This window comes from Mastigoproctus giganteus, chromosome 10, assembly GCF_048544385.1.
Source record: "Mastigoproctus giganteus isolate SK-2022 chromosome 10, ASM4854438v1, whole genome shotgun sequence".
Classification (NCBI taxonomy): Eukaryota; Metazoa; Arthropoda; class Arachnida; order Uropygi; family Thelyphonidae; genus Mastigoproctus; species Mastigoproctus giganteus.
The window spans coordinates 210853543-210869387 of NC_143584.1; the positions used below are offsets into that span (position 1 = coordinate 210853543).

General features: G+C 35.5%; 1 protein-coding gene across 2 annotated transcripts in view; it reads right to left on the reverse strand.

The window, feature by feature from the left end:
* LOC150079843 (nucleosome assembly protein 1-like 1) overlaps positions 1-15845 on the reverse strand; it is a 103996-nt gene that overhangs the window by 72184 nt on the left and 15967 nt on the right. For both annotated transcript variants that reach the window (XM_090382425.1, XM_090382426.1), the window contains exon 2: positions 14500-14537. In XM_090382425.1, coding sequence (XP_090238551.1) covers positions 14500-14516 — 17 coding nt within the window. In that variant the 5' untranslated portion in view covers positions 14517-14537. The remainder of the gene's footprint in view (positions 1-14499; positions 14538-15845) is intronic.

The following is a 15845-nucleotide window of genomic DNA, read 5'->3' on the forward strand; positions in this document are numbered from 1 at the left end:
AATATTAACATTCTTTCACTAATCTACTATTCTTTTTCTACTTCCCTCACCCTTATAGTTATTGGCACCTTGTAACTTTCACATTCATTTATACTTACTTAATTTAATTTTAATACAAATTACATATACTCTTGCATCCTTTAATGCTGCTTTGTGCTTTTAAGTACATCTGTCATACTTAATTTATTAATCTTGCTTTCACTGAAACCATTTCATCTACTGTTTACCTCTTTTCTATACGACTCTTTAAACTTCTCTTTTAAAGAGTTACATTAAAAACCCATTTATATTTATACAGATACAAATACACACAACACAAATGGCTTCATACCAAGACCAGTGAAATCCCACATTTAAATTAAAAAGAACAAACAGTTTAGCAATGATACTATGTAGAAATTGAGTTGGAATAGTTCAATGTATAGTGGACTGCCACTTAATGTGATAATTTTTTTAATGCTAATTTATGAAGCATTCGTTTCTTGCATATATATATATATATATATATATGCAATATAATTAAATATAATTATATATATATATATATATATAATTATATTTAAATAATGTTGGAAAAGAAGTATTACTTAATAAAAATAAAAAGGAGGGTACAGCACACATCAGAGGCAGCAAAAAGCATATTCCTCTACATGATGCTTGAAATAGTCATATAAATTAGAATAAGGTTTAAAATAATGCCAGCAGTACAGCAAGACAAAAGCGAAAAAACAAAGTTAAACCTAAATTCAAATCTAACAGGGAGGGAAGAGAAAGGTAACAAGAATAAAAATATTGCAGCGGAAACTCTAAATTAATTTAGAAAGTCTAATTATATGAATAATAATTCATTGAAATTTAAAAGCCAATTAAATAGAAATTTAGCAGTGCCCCCTCTGATGGGCACCAGGTCCAAATTTATGTGAAATATCACCAAACAAAGATTTAAACCACTAACAATAAAACAAAACAAAACAAAAATAGAAAAAATAGACTGACCATTATGCCCCATCTCAACAGAAGACCACAAGGCGAATAATGGTCAGGGAATCGCTGCATTTCCATCTATAGTTTATTATTCGTTTATATAAACGGGTTAAGTTTACTTTTGTCAGTAGTGTGGCTTTGCACTGGAGTGCTCATGTCTGTTCTATTTTTGATTTTTGCTGCATCAGGACCATCGCTGTTCAATTCCCTGCATTGGCGGTTCGATTTGGGGATCGGTGTGGCGGACTGATCTTGCGATCGTTTCTCCTTTGCAGCGATTTGTTTAGCGTTCGAAATGCAGCGATTCCCTGACCATTATTGGCCTTGTGGTCCTCTGTTGAGATGGGGCATAATGGTCAGTCTATTTTTTCTATTTTTGTTTTGTTTTGTTTTATTGTTAGTGGTTTAAATCTCTGTTTGGTGATATTTCACATAAATTTGGACCTGGTGCCCATCAGAGGGGGCACCGCTAAATTTCTATTTAATTGGCTTTTAAATTTCAATGAATTATTATTCGTATAATTAGATTTTCTAAATTAATTTAGAGTTTCCGCTGCAATATTTTTATTCTTGTTACCTTTCTCTTCCCTCCCTGTTAGATTTGAATTTAGGTTTAACTTTGTTTTTTCGCTCTTGTCTTACCGTACTGCTGGCATTATTTTATTATTTTAAACCTTATTCTAATTTATATGACTATATATATATATATATATATATATATATATATAAAGATTAAATTCAGAATGAATTAATAGAAAAATGCAAAAAGATGGAGCAGTATATAACAAAGTGCCGAGGCTAATATAAGGAAAGTAAGAAAAGAATAAGGTAAAAAAAAAAGGGGGAAAGAATTTGAACCTAAAAGATGTATTAAATTATCTGAAATTAAAGGCTGAATCAAAGAGCCAATTAAAAATTAGAGAATCTGAAAGGGAAAGTAAAATATATGATTAATAAGTAAAGAAAAATAGTGAGCATCAAACTGAAGGTGGGAAGATAATAAAATAACTAAAGGAAAGAAAATTTGATGCAAACTAAAGAAGGTTGGTACATAAATCAGGTATTTCATCAGGGGACTACATCTGATTATCTAGGTATGAAGGTATATCAGGCTTAGTGTCAAAATTTGCAGATGATACAAAGGTTGGCAGGGTTGTTAATGATAGTAATGGCAGTGTGCTACAGCAACAGGATCTAGAAAATTTGGGCAGATGGGCTGAGAAGTGGCAACTGAAGTTTCTAACAGTGACAAATGCAAAGTACTGCATATGGGTAGAAGTAACCCCAGAGGAACATACCAACTGTGTGGTACAACACTTAGGGTGGGTGGTAGAAAATGAAAAAGACCTGGGAGTAATTGTGCAGTCAGATATGAAGTTTTCCAAGCAATGTAGACAAGCTGCAAGAGCAGGTCGTGGGGTTTTATCAATGATATACAGGAATTTTGCTAGCAGGGAAATGGAGGTGATTTTCCTTTTGTATAAGGCAGTGGTCAGGCCACACCTTGAGTACTGCGTACAGGTCTGGAGGCCTCATTTTAGGAAGAATGTAAATTTGCTTGAGCATGTACAGAGAAGGGCAACAAGATTGGTGAGGGGAATGAAGGGATCCTCTTACCAAGAGAGGCTTAAGTTCTGCAAATTGCAATGGCTGGAGACTAGGCACCTGCACAGTGATCTGATTGAGGTGTATAAGGCCTTGAATGGGTTGACCACACTGAATTCTGATGGGATTCTTCCACTTGTTCAGATTACGAACCTAAGGGGGCATAAATTCAAATTGGGGAAAGACAGTTGTAGAATAGATGTGGAAATCTGCCTTTAGCCAGCGGGTGGTTAATTGCTGGAACAAACTTCCATCGGTTGTGGAAGTTGATAGCTTAAATAAATTCAAGGAGGAACTGGACAAAACTTTTAGAGGGAATGGTTTTGTGATTTTTTTTTTTTTTTTTTTTTGGCTGATGCTACATAAGCTCATACGCTTGCTTTCTTGAATCACATGCCTCCATTACTACTACTACTCCCAAATTACTGCATTTCTATACAACCGTATGGTTATGGAGGAAAGATTAAAACAAAACTGGGGAAAAAAAAGTAAAAAGGAGGGAGAAAATGATAGATCCTCCAAAAACAAGCATTGCCTATGTTGGGAGGGAAATTAGATTGGTTGAATGACTCGTTGCCAGGTAATTTACACAACCAGATCAAACTTTTGGACAAAACACCCAATAGCAACCAGGCAAACAAGTTCCATCCCTGCAATCTGGAACCCAAATTCACCCAACTCTTACATATTTAAAGTCTTTAATCAAGGCATTTATAGTTCCACGAGTAATGTTATTGTTGTTATTTGGTTTTTAGGAGCATTAGCAACTAAGGCCATATTGCTACGGGGATATGCGGTGGTCATTCCCTGACCTTTCCGCATCCTCCATATTTGGTGACTCACGGGCTCGAACCCCGGGCTAATCAAGAAGCGTGTGCTATGCACTGCTGCTCCTGCCCACCACGTGTAATCAAATGATATTAACTGAGGTTTGGTATATATTCTTCATCCTTGTCAGACATTTACATATTTTCATTTCAAGTAATGTTTACGGAAGCTTAATAATTGCTGTCATCAAAATGAGCTAACCCAGTCTGTAGAAGGCACATTGAATTATCGAGTCTTCTTACTTTTAGATTAAAAACCAATGTTCTGGATTAAACAAAAGCAGCAACCCTCGGAATGGTTCTTTTGTTCTTAACATTATCACTGGCAATGTAAATGGTATAAATTTAATTTTTCCATTCAACCAATCCTCAGTGTAATAGCAAAATGTGGATGTGGATCCCAAGGTTCATCTTGATCTCCTATGTCACTATTATCAGTAAAAAATGATGCAAGGAAGAAGCTTATACAGCATTGGAAAAAAACAACACCCTACCCACCTCTTTTATATATACTCTTTACCAATTTGTCTAATCTTTAAATATATTAAAACTACCCCCTAGTTCCATAATACCAGATGGAAGTTTGTTTCAACAATCAATTACTATACCAGCCTTTCTGGAGACTTTCCTTCCTTGGATCTTAGCTTTTCTAAAAACTTCACTACGATCATTAATTCATTTATTTCACAGCAGCCAGACTTAACATTTCCTAGAGATTTGAGCTTGCTTCTGACTGTAAATATCATTGAGAAAATCTGTGCCTCATTTCTTCCAATTCTGCTGGGCATTCTATGGCCCTTCCACTGCAATCAATTACCTATTTTATTTACTTTCTTTTTTGTATTAACAGTCCAGGGCACACATATAAAATTTCGGCACCTGAAATTCAGAGCGTCCCAAAAAAAATTTAAACTTCGAAATGACATCACTCCAGGAATCCACCTTGAGTTGTGACCTGCACACATCCATTCTCTCTGCCAGGCATGTAGTGACAACACACCATTCAGTAAATAGCTGTATTCATGTAGTGATTTGTTTTAAGTCTCGAGTAGACGTACTGACGAAATTGTAATAAAATTGTGCAATTAATGTCTTGAATATCAACTTACGAGGGGCATGCAAAAAATTCTGAGGGGCATGTTAGGATAGTTTTCTAAAAGATTTAACGAATTTTGGCACACACCATTAAAAAGGTTCGCCACCCCTGGTCTAAGGCATTAACTTATTTTCATAAAGATGCAATCTCATTAGGCAAGACAGTCTCTGAGAACAAGTTGATTCTCTAGAGAAAAAAAAAAAATCAAACTGGGGCTCAGACTCAAGTGTCTAATCCTATGCTGGGTGATGCTTTCCCAGGTCTGGCACTAAGACGACCTTTCAATTCAGAATACTCCAGTTTCTCAGGAGGAAGTCTTATTGGTGACTGAATTGTAAAAAAGTCAAAAAATATTCAGTAATAAAGGAAGGAACAGAACCATTCTGCCAGATGTGTGAGCTCTGAAAACTGATGACATGTCTAACCTGTTACTGATTAATAAGGGTACTAAAGGATGGACAATAAGCAATGTTCATCTGATAAAGGAATAAAGAGGATAAAGAATTCAAGAGAAATTCAAAAGGCTCTCCAGCTGGCAAAACTGTCTCAAAGAACTAGAGCCTGAGTGCTCTTTACAACCTTCACAGAAGTCTTTCACACCTGTTTGAAATATTCAGGATGTAGTCTGTTCATTAATTTGTATAGTAGGATAATTACTTCATCTCCACTGGCAAAATGTATATGATTGACAATACTCCATGTGCAGTCCTTGTAGCCTTACTGTATGTTGAGGGAATTATGGACGGTATTACAATCTCAAGGTCCTTTTCATCTTGAAAAGCATTGAGTGCATTATTTTGTTGATAATTTAACTCAGGATTACTGAACCTCGCATTTACTAGCATTAAAGCTTAAGTGCCATTTTATAGACCAGTTGTATAATTTCGTTGTTAACAACCTTAACTAAGTATCATCAACAAGTTAAGGACTAATGACTTAAAAAAAACTGATGACCTCGTCTATAAATGTAGGGTCATGCTGGAAAAATAGTAAGGCGTAACAAAATGTTCTTATCAGCAATTCTGCTCAAGACATGGCAGGAAGAAATATACAATGAAAGCCTTGTATATAAACTAGACTTTACAGACTTGTAAGGCTTAGGGAGAGAATTATTCCTCAGCATTGCCTGACCAGTTAACAGAAGTCTGTTTTGTAAAGATCAAATTCATTTAAAGAGAGGAGATGCAACAGTTTGCCAGTTTAGAGGCTTTCAGGGTTCAGGAAAACTGCTAATTCATAGTTGGAGATAGTAAGGGGAGTGACAGGTTTATGACATTGATAAAAATCACACTTACACTCTTTGTGGGTACTTGCATACAGCATGTAATTACCTTACACACAGAACAAATCATTGAAATAGATGCAAAAACCACCAACAGTCACATACCACTAAGAAAACTGTATTTTAAGCAACTACAGTAAACCCTCACAAATAGCAGGGGTTACGTTCCTGAGAAATGGCATGAATACTGAAAATGCGAATACTGAGTTATGGTGCCTATAGTAATAAAAGGGTTCCATTCCAAAGTATGAAATACATAAGAAAAACTAGTCTAAAATTTTGTCTTTGTATGTATTATATATACCTACATAATATGACTATGTACATACAGTACATGGTGAAATACAAGCATAAAGTATCGAAATGAAAATAAGAAACAATTTAATATTAAATGTAACATTTATTAGAAATTTAAAACAAATCTTTCAAAAACATATCAAGAATATGGGTTGCTGGGCAAAAAATAACTCTTAATCGAAGTTTGTTTCTTCATTTTTTTTTTTTTTATTTATTTTTTTTTTAAATCTAGCTCCTTTTGGATTTCCGTGTAAAGGCCAAGGGTAACTGTTCTGGGTCTCGTTTAAACTTCATGCTTCTTTCCAAATTAGGATCCATTTACACCACCTTTTCTGGAAGTTGTATGGAGAAGCTAAAGATTTCCTTTAATGATTTGTTATTTAATTCTAGTCCAACAACGTTGAGATCTTCCTCCTCAGAATCATTTTGGTTCTCATTTGACCTTGTCATTAATTCATCCAACTCTTCTACTGTAAGTTCATCTGCATGAGCCACAATAAGTTCCTGAATGTCTGTTGCATCAATGTTTTCAAAGCCCCTGCCTACTATTCCCTATGTGATTGCTACAATATCGGCAACCAGTTCATTTACATTGCGGGTTGTTTTAGCAACAACCACTTCTGGCCACAATTTTTGCCAACACGTGTTAATTGTAGATGCTCTTATCTCATCAACTGATGCCTTGATGTTGATCAGGCAATCTGTGATGTTATATTTCCAACTTTGCCTTACCATTAAGCCTGACTCCCTTTCCTAAGCCAGTAAAAGTTCTCCTAACATAGGACTTAAAAGCAGCAATCACACCTTGGTCTAGCAGTTGTAAAAGTGATGTAGGGTTGGGTGGCATATTTTTTATGGCAGAAAATGTTCACGGCACTTTAAAAGATCAAGTTCAAATGTACACTGTGTGTGGTGCAAGATGATTTGCAGTAAAGGGAAGATGGTAGTTGGAATATGTTCTACACCAGGAGTGGCCTACTTAATTTGTGATGCGATCTACTTTTTTTTCCTTCAAAATGTGCCACGATCTACCATCTCGAAAATTACATTGCACAAGGTTCACAAATCGAGGGATAACTGTATATTTAAAATTTGTCGTGATCGACCGAAATTAAATCCGCGATCGACTCTTGGCCACCCCTGTTATACACCAAATGATTCTAAGGAGTATTGCAAAATCCCTTTACACAACTTGAACAGGCAATCAAGTGTGACTGCCTCATGGCCTGGCAATGACATGGGGATACACATTTGCATCTAGATGTTTATTATTATTCCAACATGCCATAGAAAGTACAGAGATTATAATATTCTGAACTTCATTCTCACGAAGGACTCAAATTTGAAACAGCAACCAAAAGTGCATAAAGTGACCACAAGGTGATAAACTGGGTAGTATCCAAAGAGATTTCTGTGGTCAGAAAAAAGGCGAGAACTTCAATTTCAAGAGCAGGGACTATAGCAGAATGAAGCAATTTCCTGGGCTTTATTAATTGAGGACTACTATATGCTGTTGAACAGAAGTTCATTATGCTGCAATTAAAAAAGCATGGAACAGTTACAAACTGTTGCAAGACTATATGATAAGTGTATATATAAAATATACCACTGATGGGGCAAGACAGACAGGCAAAAGCTGAATGGGAAATCGCTAGCAAAGAAGGTTAATTCTCTTCATATGTGAATACAAAAAAACAGAAGAACAAATCAGATAGGCCTTTCACTTTATCAAAGTAGAAGACTCACGGAAAGCTTGGCAAAAGTGACAAGAGCTGAATAAGTACTTTTCAGCAATCTTTACAGTTGAAAGGCCATTCAAAACCAATTCAAATTCACACCCTGAAGAGATAAATGTGCAAAACTGCTGCATAATCATCTCTTCAGAGTGTTCCATGCACACCATGTCAAGGAAATCAGCTTAAAAAACTCAGGCAGTTGTTAAGCAAGACAGTGTATGCTACGTACAAGAGCTTTAACCCTGCTGTACCATCTGCTAGGATTGTAAGAGTTGAAAATGTTGCAAATTGTGACAGTGATGCATCAGATATCAAGCAAATCCTTATGGAGTAGATCTGGCCATCTCTCTGTATTCTGAAAGTTAGATGGATGACAGACTATTGTGGTAGACATGTTATTATGGAGGCTGGTACTTCTAAGGATATTGATTTGCTGGAGGCTATTGAACTAAAGGTTGTTGTTGTTATTTTGGTTTTTAGAAACAATAGCAACAAAGGCCATATTGCTCAGGGGATATGCAGTGGTCATTCCCTGACCTTTCCGCATCTTCCGTATTTGGTGGTCACAGGCTCGAACCCCGGTCTAATCAAAAAGCGTGTGCTATGCACTGCTGCTCCTGCCCACGGAGGCGCCTGAACTAAAGGTGAGCAGACCTTTGCAGTATTTGACTTTACTAAAATTGGTAGGACAGATGACAGCAGAAACTGGATACTGGCACCAAGCTTCAGAATTCTGTATCTTCTTGAGAGCTTCCACCATGTGTTGTTAGGTTATATGAGCCATAAGTTCAGAATACATTTAACAATGTGCTACAAACGCCTTCACTATGGACATACTGCTGGATGTTGCTGCTTGAAAGCAATAGTCTGTCTCACTGTGATAGGAACAGTCATTCATATCAGGAGTGACTAAATAAAAATGACACCAACTTGTGCAAACAGGCTATAGATTGTCCTTTTTCACATTCTGTGCAAAGCAGTATCCACTACTGTTCTGGAAAGCATTGCAGTTGCCCAGAGAATGTACAGAAAATTTAAGTTCTACTTAGGATGCTTGGATGTATTACATCAATGTGTTAAACAATCATCTTTTCTTTTACATTTGTTTGATCTTCTTGTTCTTTTCTTTTATCTTTCCTGTCCTTGTCATATATTCTCTTCACACTACTAGTTTTTTTAGAATCATAACATTTACAAGATTGGTGTTTGACTACATGTGCTAGATGGCAGATTGCTGGTCTTGTTCCACAAGCCAGGAATGGAAACTAGCTTGTGGCAGCTTGATGCAGTGAGCTATGCTAAGTGGCCAGTCACACAACACATACTGCACAACTTGACACTACACCACACTGCCCTTTACCTGTATCTACACATGTAACATGCAGAAATGCCATAGTTTGGTTGGGGATGCACACACCAATAAATAAATTTTAAAAAATCCTTGTGGACTAGAAGCACTAACACCTCCTCAATCCACAAAGGGGAGTGCAAAAGATGTGATGCCTAAGAGACAATGAGTTTGACTCACTGTTTTGTCAGTCAGTTGTGGGAAAGATGGAGTCCATGGTTAAGGATACAATACCAGACTATCTTGATAGGTATCCTTAATGGATTACAGCATATGTATTTCAATGGAAAGTCTTTTCTAAGCACCAATATAGTTAATTGTTCAGTCACGAAACAGTTGTATGCAAAAATAAACTTTTGACATTATTTACTTTGATTTCAGTAACGCTAATAGTTCCCCAAAAAAGGCTGTTATATAAACTGAAACAAACTGGGATCAATGGAAAGATCCTTTACTGGATCAACAGCTGGCTAAAAGATAGGAGACAGTAGTTGAGTGGACAAACCTCAAGGTGAACCACTATAGCAAGAGTCCCTCAGGGATCAGTGTTGAGACGACTCCTGTTTCTTATTTTTATTAATAAGATTGTTGAGGAAGTGCAGGGGAAGTTTTTAAAGTTTACCAATGATAAAAAGATGGTTATCTCATTGCCTTATTCTGATTACTAATCAGAATAAGGCAATGAGATAAGTAATTATAGACCGTGCTGGTCTATAGCTACTTATCTCATCCTTAGCTCTCCCTTTGTGGACAGATGAGACTTGTACAATCTTCTTGGACTGGAGAAGAGCCAAGTCCAACAATGACCTCATGATTAACCCCAGTAATTTTATGCACTTCAAATATGACAAGATCAACACTATCAAGGGGCTAACCCACTTTCAAGCCTGGTTTTCTATTAGACTATAACAACAATATCACATATCATACAGTGCTTGGGTACTCAAGTCCAAAGGGGTTGGTTGGTTGTTTGATTTTATGGTGCATTAGCGTCTAAGGCTATAATGCACCAAGTAAAGTCCAAAAGGGACTTTCTATTGTGAAAATCAATGTAAAGTATCTATTCAGGGCTCACCAGCTAGATCCTCTGACTGTATTGTTTCCATTCACAAAGGTGTAATAGAATCTAGATGATTGCTATTTATTTATATTGTTATCTATGTTTATACTGTTATCTGGTTTACTCTTCCTCTCTTGGAATGAAGAACTTAACTCCTTATTCTCATTCTTGATCAGTGATTTCTCAATCAAATTATTTCGCCTTTCTAGACCATCAAGTTTTTGTTACAGATAACTTATGAATCTGAGTCTCTCAACCAGTCCATAACCATTCCTACTGCCTTCTTATGTTCTCTCAATCTCATGAAATCACTTTTCATCCATTCTGTCATTCTCTTTGTGTAGTATTTCTTTAATGCAACTGAAGTAAGATATAACAGCCAAGTCCCCTGGATAGAACTAGAATAAAGGAAACCAAGGACATAAAAAATGACAGAACAGGAGATTTAGGAGGAAGAAAGACAACAGGCAATCAGAAACAACAAAAGCACTAACAACTCAATGCCTTGAAACTTGCCCATGACTCAACTGTGCTTTCCCTCTTGTATATTTTGTTAACCTTAGTCCACAATAATCCCCTTTCTTCAAATTTGGAACATTCTCAGGACAGCATTATCTGATAAGAGAGAAAAAGAAAGCTGGTAAGGAATACTACAGACCACTTGAAAGGGATGAATACAGTAACAGCACATGCAAGTGTACTATTACTTGACTAACCCTCGCTCTTGACTAACAACACATTTTTCATCATCCAGTTTAGGACAATGGCGAATGGGAAGTCTTTGGGAAGACTGATCTGCTGTAATGGTTCCTGTAACATCATATTCGTGATATTATCCAGCTTGCTGGATATTATCCAGCTTGCTGGATATCAAAAAAAAAATCATGCCTCTAGTACTATCCCTGACATTATAGAAATGAGTACTATTCCTGACATGTTAACAGAAATGAGTCAAGTTGATTTAAAAAACTTATCCCATAGTTATCACTCCACACTTTACAATCATTGAGTAGCAAATTAATTCCCATAATACATGTAATTCCAAATTAATTCCCATAATAATAGTACATGCAAGTAAGACACTGACTTACTTGCATGTACTATTACCGTATTCATCCCTTTCACGTGATCTGTAATATCCCTTTCCTTTTTTTCCATCTTAAATCAGATAATGCTTTCCTGAGAAAGTTCCAAATCGGGACATGATTTTACTATAGCAACTTTTGAACACATGCAGTGACCACTCTCAACACGAGAGAAGAGCCACCATTGTAAGGACATGGAAACAGTCAAAGACATTGGGAAGTGCTTCAGAGTTTTCTGCATGCACAAAGTTGTGATGTACAATATGTCAATGCCCAAATTTAAATATAAAATTCCTACAAAAATTATTGCTGTATAATAAAGACCTTGTAAAACACTGAAAATGGAAATGTGAACAGTTTCAATAGCCAAGTGTTGGTATCATTGTGCCTTTTATCTCCTTGGTTCAAAACTTTTTTTTTTTTGTTTTTTTTACACTTTGCAAAAAGAAAAAAAAAAAACTTGTAAACTGTAGAGCCACGTGTTTTCATTATGGACAAAAGTGTTAGTACATGTAATGTAACAAACCTTAAACAATAAATTGAAAATAACAATAACAATTAATTAACAATGAAATATTTAACCAATTTAATTTAAAAATGTAATCACTGACTGTTTAGTTGGGTAACTGGTACCCCCCCGAGAGGTACCAGTTCCGAAAGACGTGAAATATCACCAAAAGAGGGTTAAAGGAACTGCCAAACGATAACAAAATCAAAATAGATTAAAATAAAATAGAATAGACTGACCATCATGCCCCATATCGACAGAGGACCACGAGGCCAATAATGGTCATGGAATCGCTGCATTTCAATCGCTATACAAATCGTCGCCATTGTGAAAAGATCGAAGTACCAATTCATCCTCCCTCCTCCGATCGATTCCATGACCATTATTGGCCTCGTGGTTCTCTGTCGATATGGGGCATGATGGTCAGTCTATTCTATTCTATTTTAATTTATTTTGATTTTGTTATCGTTTGGTAGTTCCTTTAACCCTCTTTTGGTGATATTTCACGTCTTTCGGAACTGGTACCTCTCGGGGGGGGGGGGGGGGTACCGCTAAATTAATGTAATTGGCATTATCCTAAATTTTTTTTTTTTTTTTTTTTTTTATTTGGTAGTTGTTGGCGCATCGGCTTCTGTGGCCATATTGCACCTCCCAAGGTTTTTGCAGTACCTTGATCCAAGCCCGAGGCGGGAATCGAACCCGCGACCTTTGGGTTGCCGGGCAGGTACTTTACCCACTCGGCTAGCCCGGTCGGCTCCTAAATTTTGTATAGTTATTGTTAATTGGATTTAATATTCGAAATTATACAAGGGTTTCTGGGCTACTATTTATATCTATTCTTTTTTTCGTTCTTTTGTTTATTTGGGTTATTTTTATGTTAATTTTCGCTCTACAGTTTTTGCCATACTACTGGCTTATGTTTTATTTAATTTAAAATATTGGATGTATTTCAGCTTCATATGGAGGAATTGCATGTCGCTGCCTCTAATGAATGCTTAATCATTTATTTATTTATTCACTATATTATAATTTAACTATATTTAATATAATTCAATGATAGTATATATTTCGGCTTCATATGGAGGAATTGCAAGTTGCTGCCTCCAATGAAAGCTTGATTATTTATTCATTTTATTATAATTTAACTTTCGTCAACATTTAATATAATTCAATAGTAATGGATCGATATGCTAATTTAGTAATGCCTGTGCCACCATCTATTTTCCTTTTTTTCTTTTATAAAAGCTGATTCAGCTTACAGTATGTCAGTGGTGTGGCTCTGCTCTAGAGTGTTGTCTGTTCTATATTTTATTTTTCGCTGCATAAGGACCACCCCCGTGCAAATCCTCTGCATTGGTGGATTGATCGGAGGAGGGAGGGTGAATTGGTACTTCGATCTTTTCACCATGGCGACGATTTGTATAGCAATTGAAATGCAGTGATTCCATGACCATTATTGGCCTCGTGGTCCTCTGTCGATATGGGGCATGATGGTCAGTCTATTCTATTCTATTTTATTTTAATTTATTTTGATTTTGTTATCGTTTGGTAGTTCCTTTAACCCTCTTTTGGTGATATTTCACGTCTTTCAGAACTGGTACCTCTCGGGGGGGGGGGGCTAAATTAATATGTAATTGGCATTATCCTAAATTTTGTATAGTTATTGTTAATTGGATTTAATATTCGAAATTATACAAGGGTTTCTGGGCTACTATTTATATCTATTCTTTTTTTCGTTCGTTTGTTTATTTGGGTTATTTTTATGTTAATTTTCGCTCTACAGTTTTGCCATACTACTGGCTTATGTTTTATTTAATTTAAAATATTGGATATATATATATATTTTTTTTTTTTTATTTGCCTGTTTTGTTTCCCTGATATACCCCTTGTAATTACTGAAACAGGTTACACTGTTCTAGCCTGTCAATTAGTTTTGCCATCCATTCACATAATTAACCAATGACTTCATTTACAAACATTTGGGAATGTGATTAGTCACATTTGCCAGCACTCTGGAATTGGCAGGATTGTATAATGTGTAAGCCACTAATTGTGATATTGCAACATTTGCCAAAAATTGCCATCAAGATACATACACTCCCCACTTCCTGTTGTTGCCATAACCTCAAAAGTTATGGGATCTGCCTGTCAATAACCATCCAACCACTTTGAATCTTACAAATATAAACACATTATACAGAAGAAAAACCCTAATCAGATGTATTCTGATTTGGATTTTTCTGCACATTAACACTTTCCTTACTGACAATAATGCCATCATCCAAGGCAGCATCAGCAGTACATATGAACTGGGAGGTTCACTCAGGCAAACTGACAAGAAACTTGTCAATTAGCTCTAATTAGTAAATGACAAAAAAAAAAATCCCACTCCCAAACAAAACAGAATTCATACTGCCAAAGCACCAACTGACATCTTCAGCATGGCAGATTAAATGAGGTAAAGTGCTAAATTAGTAATAAGTGGTACTATTACAGTATACAATTTTAAGACCCAGCACAATGCATATGTTTCATAGCTTAAAACCATATTCAAATTTGAATTCAGCACTGTTTAATTTAAAAAACAAAACAGTAACTTTTGGAAACAAGTGTACATGCTCAAAACTGTAACAAAAACAACAGTGAGAAAGTTTTAATATGTTAAACTTACTTTTCTGGATCTGCCATTTCAGTTCAATAAATCTGAACCTAGAAAGAAATGTTTGTACCAACATTATAGAAACTTTATCACAATTTCTATGTAATTATTTACATATAAATACAAATTTAAGGTTTGGTATTACCAATGCTAGTTAGTTATTCTGGTTTTTAGGAGCATTAGCAACTAAGGCCATATTGCTCCGGTAATATGCGATGGTCATTCCCTGACTTTTCCACATCCTCCGTATTTGGTGGTGACGGGCTCGAATCCCGGTCTAATCAAGTAGCGTGTGCTATGCACCGCTGCTCCTTCCCACCTGGCTACAGAGGCGCAGATTTTTTTTTTTTTTTTATTTATTACCAATGCAAAACAAATCCTAGATATCACGTATCTATAATGGGACATGGGATTTGTCACCTAAAATTCCTATTATTGTACCTAGTTCTTTGCAGTATTATTCTAAATTTAAGAGTAAGAGATTACATCAATCTTTTGCATAGAATGCTTCCAGTCAATGCTCTCCAACTAAAATAAAAAGATATTAATGAATTCTCTCACTCATAAGAGGCATGACATGAGTGAGAGAATTCACTAATATCTTTTTATCAGTTTATTTTATTTTATTTGTTTACATTTGGAGAGCATCGATGGAAGCATTCTACACAAAAGATTAAGGTAATCTCTTACTCTTTTAAATATAGTTACAATGTAGAAGTTATTGAGCCTAGTAGCTGTGTTTCTTACAAGTATTATTCTAAATAAAAATTTATAATACTTCACACCTTAAACATTTTGTTGAAATATGCATCATATCTTGATAAGATCATTATGGAAAAAAATTAATTGCCAGTAGCATTCTGTTATGGCAGAAATCTAATTTATTGATGGAGCTATACAAATGTGAAGAATAATAGCTCTAAAACCAATGAGATTTGGCTTTGAAAATGGGAGGGGGGAAGCTATACAGTGATATTCTTAATAGGAAAGTCAATGGTTTCTATTAAGACTTGCCAACTTTCAGATTTATCAAAACCAGGCATATAATTTTTAATCGTGGGTGAATTATCAAATCATCTGTGAAACAAATTTCTTAATTAAAATTTATTACTTAACCCAGGCCGTTACAGCATTGCCTCTGAGAGATCCTAAAATTTAAGCCTTATGAAAAATCCATTTGAAAAAGCATTGGTTAATTTGATTTGTTTTTATTAAATGAATGGATCTTTCAGTCAGTAGATTGTAATACTGAAGTTTCATTATTTTTTAATAATAATTTTAAAAAGTTAAGGCTCTACTTTTCAGCCTCTTCAGTTTTAATGATATAAAAGCCTATTAATTTTTATTAATTATGTTTA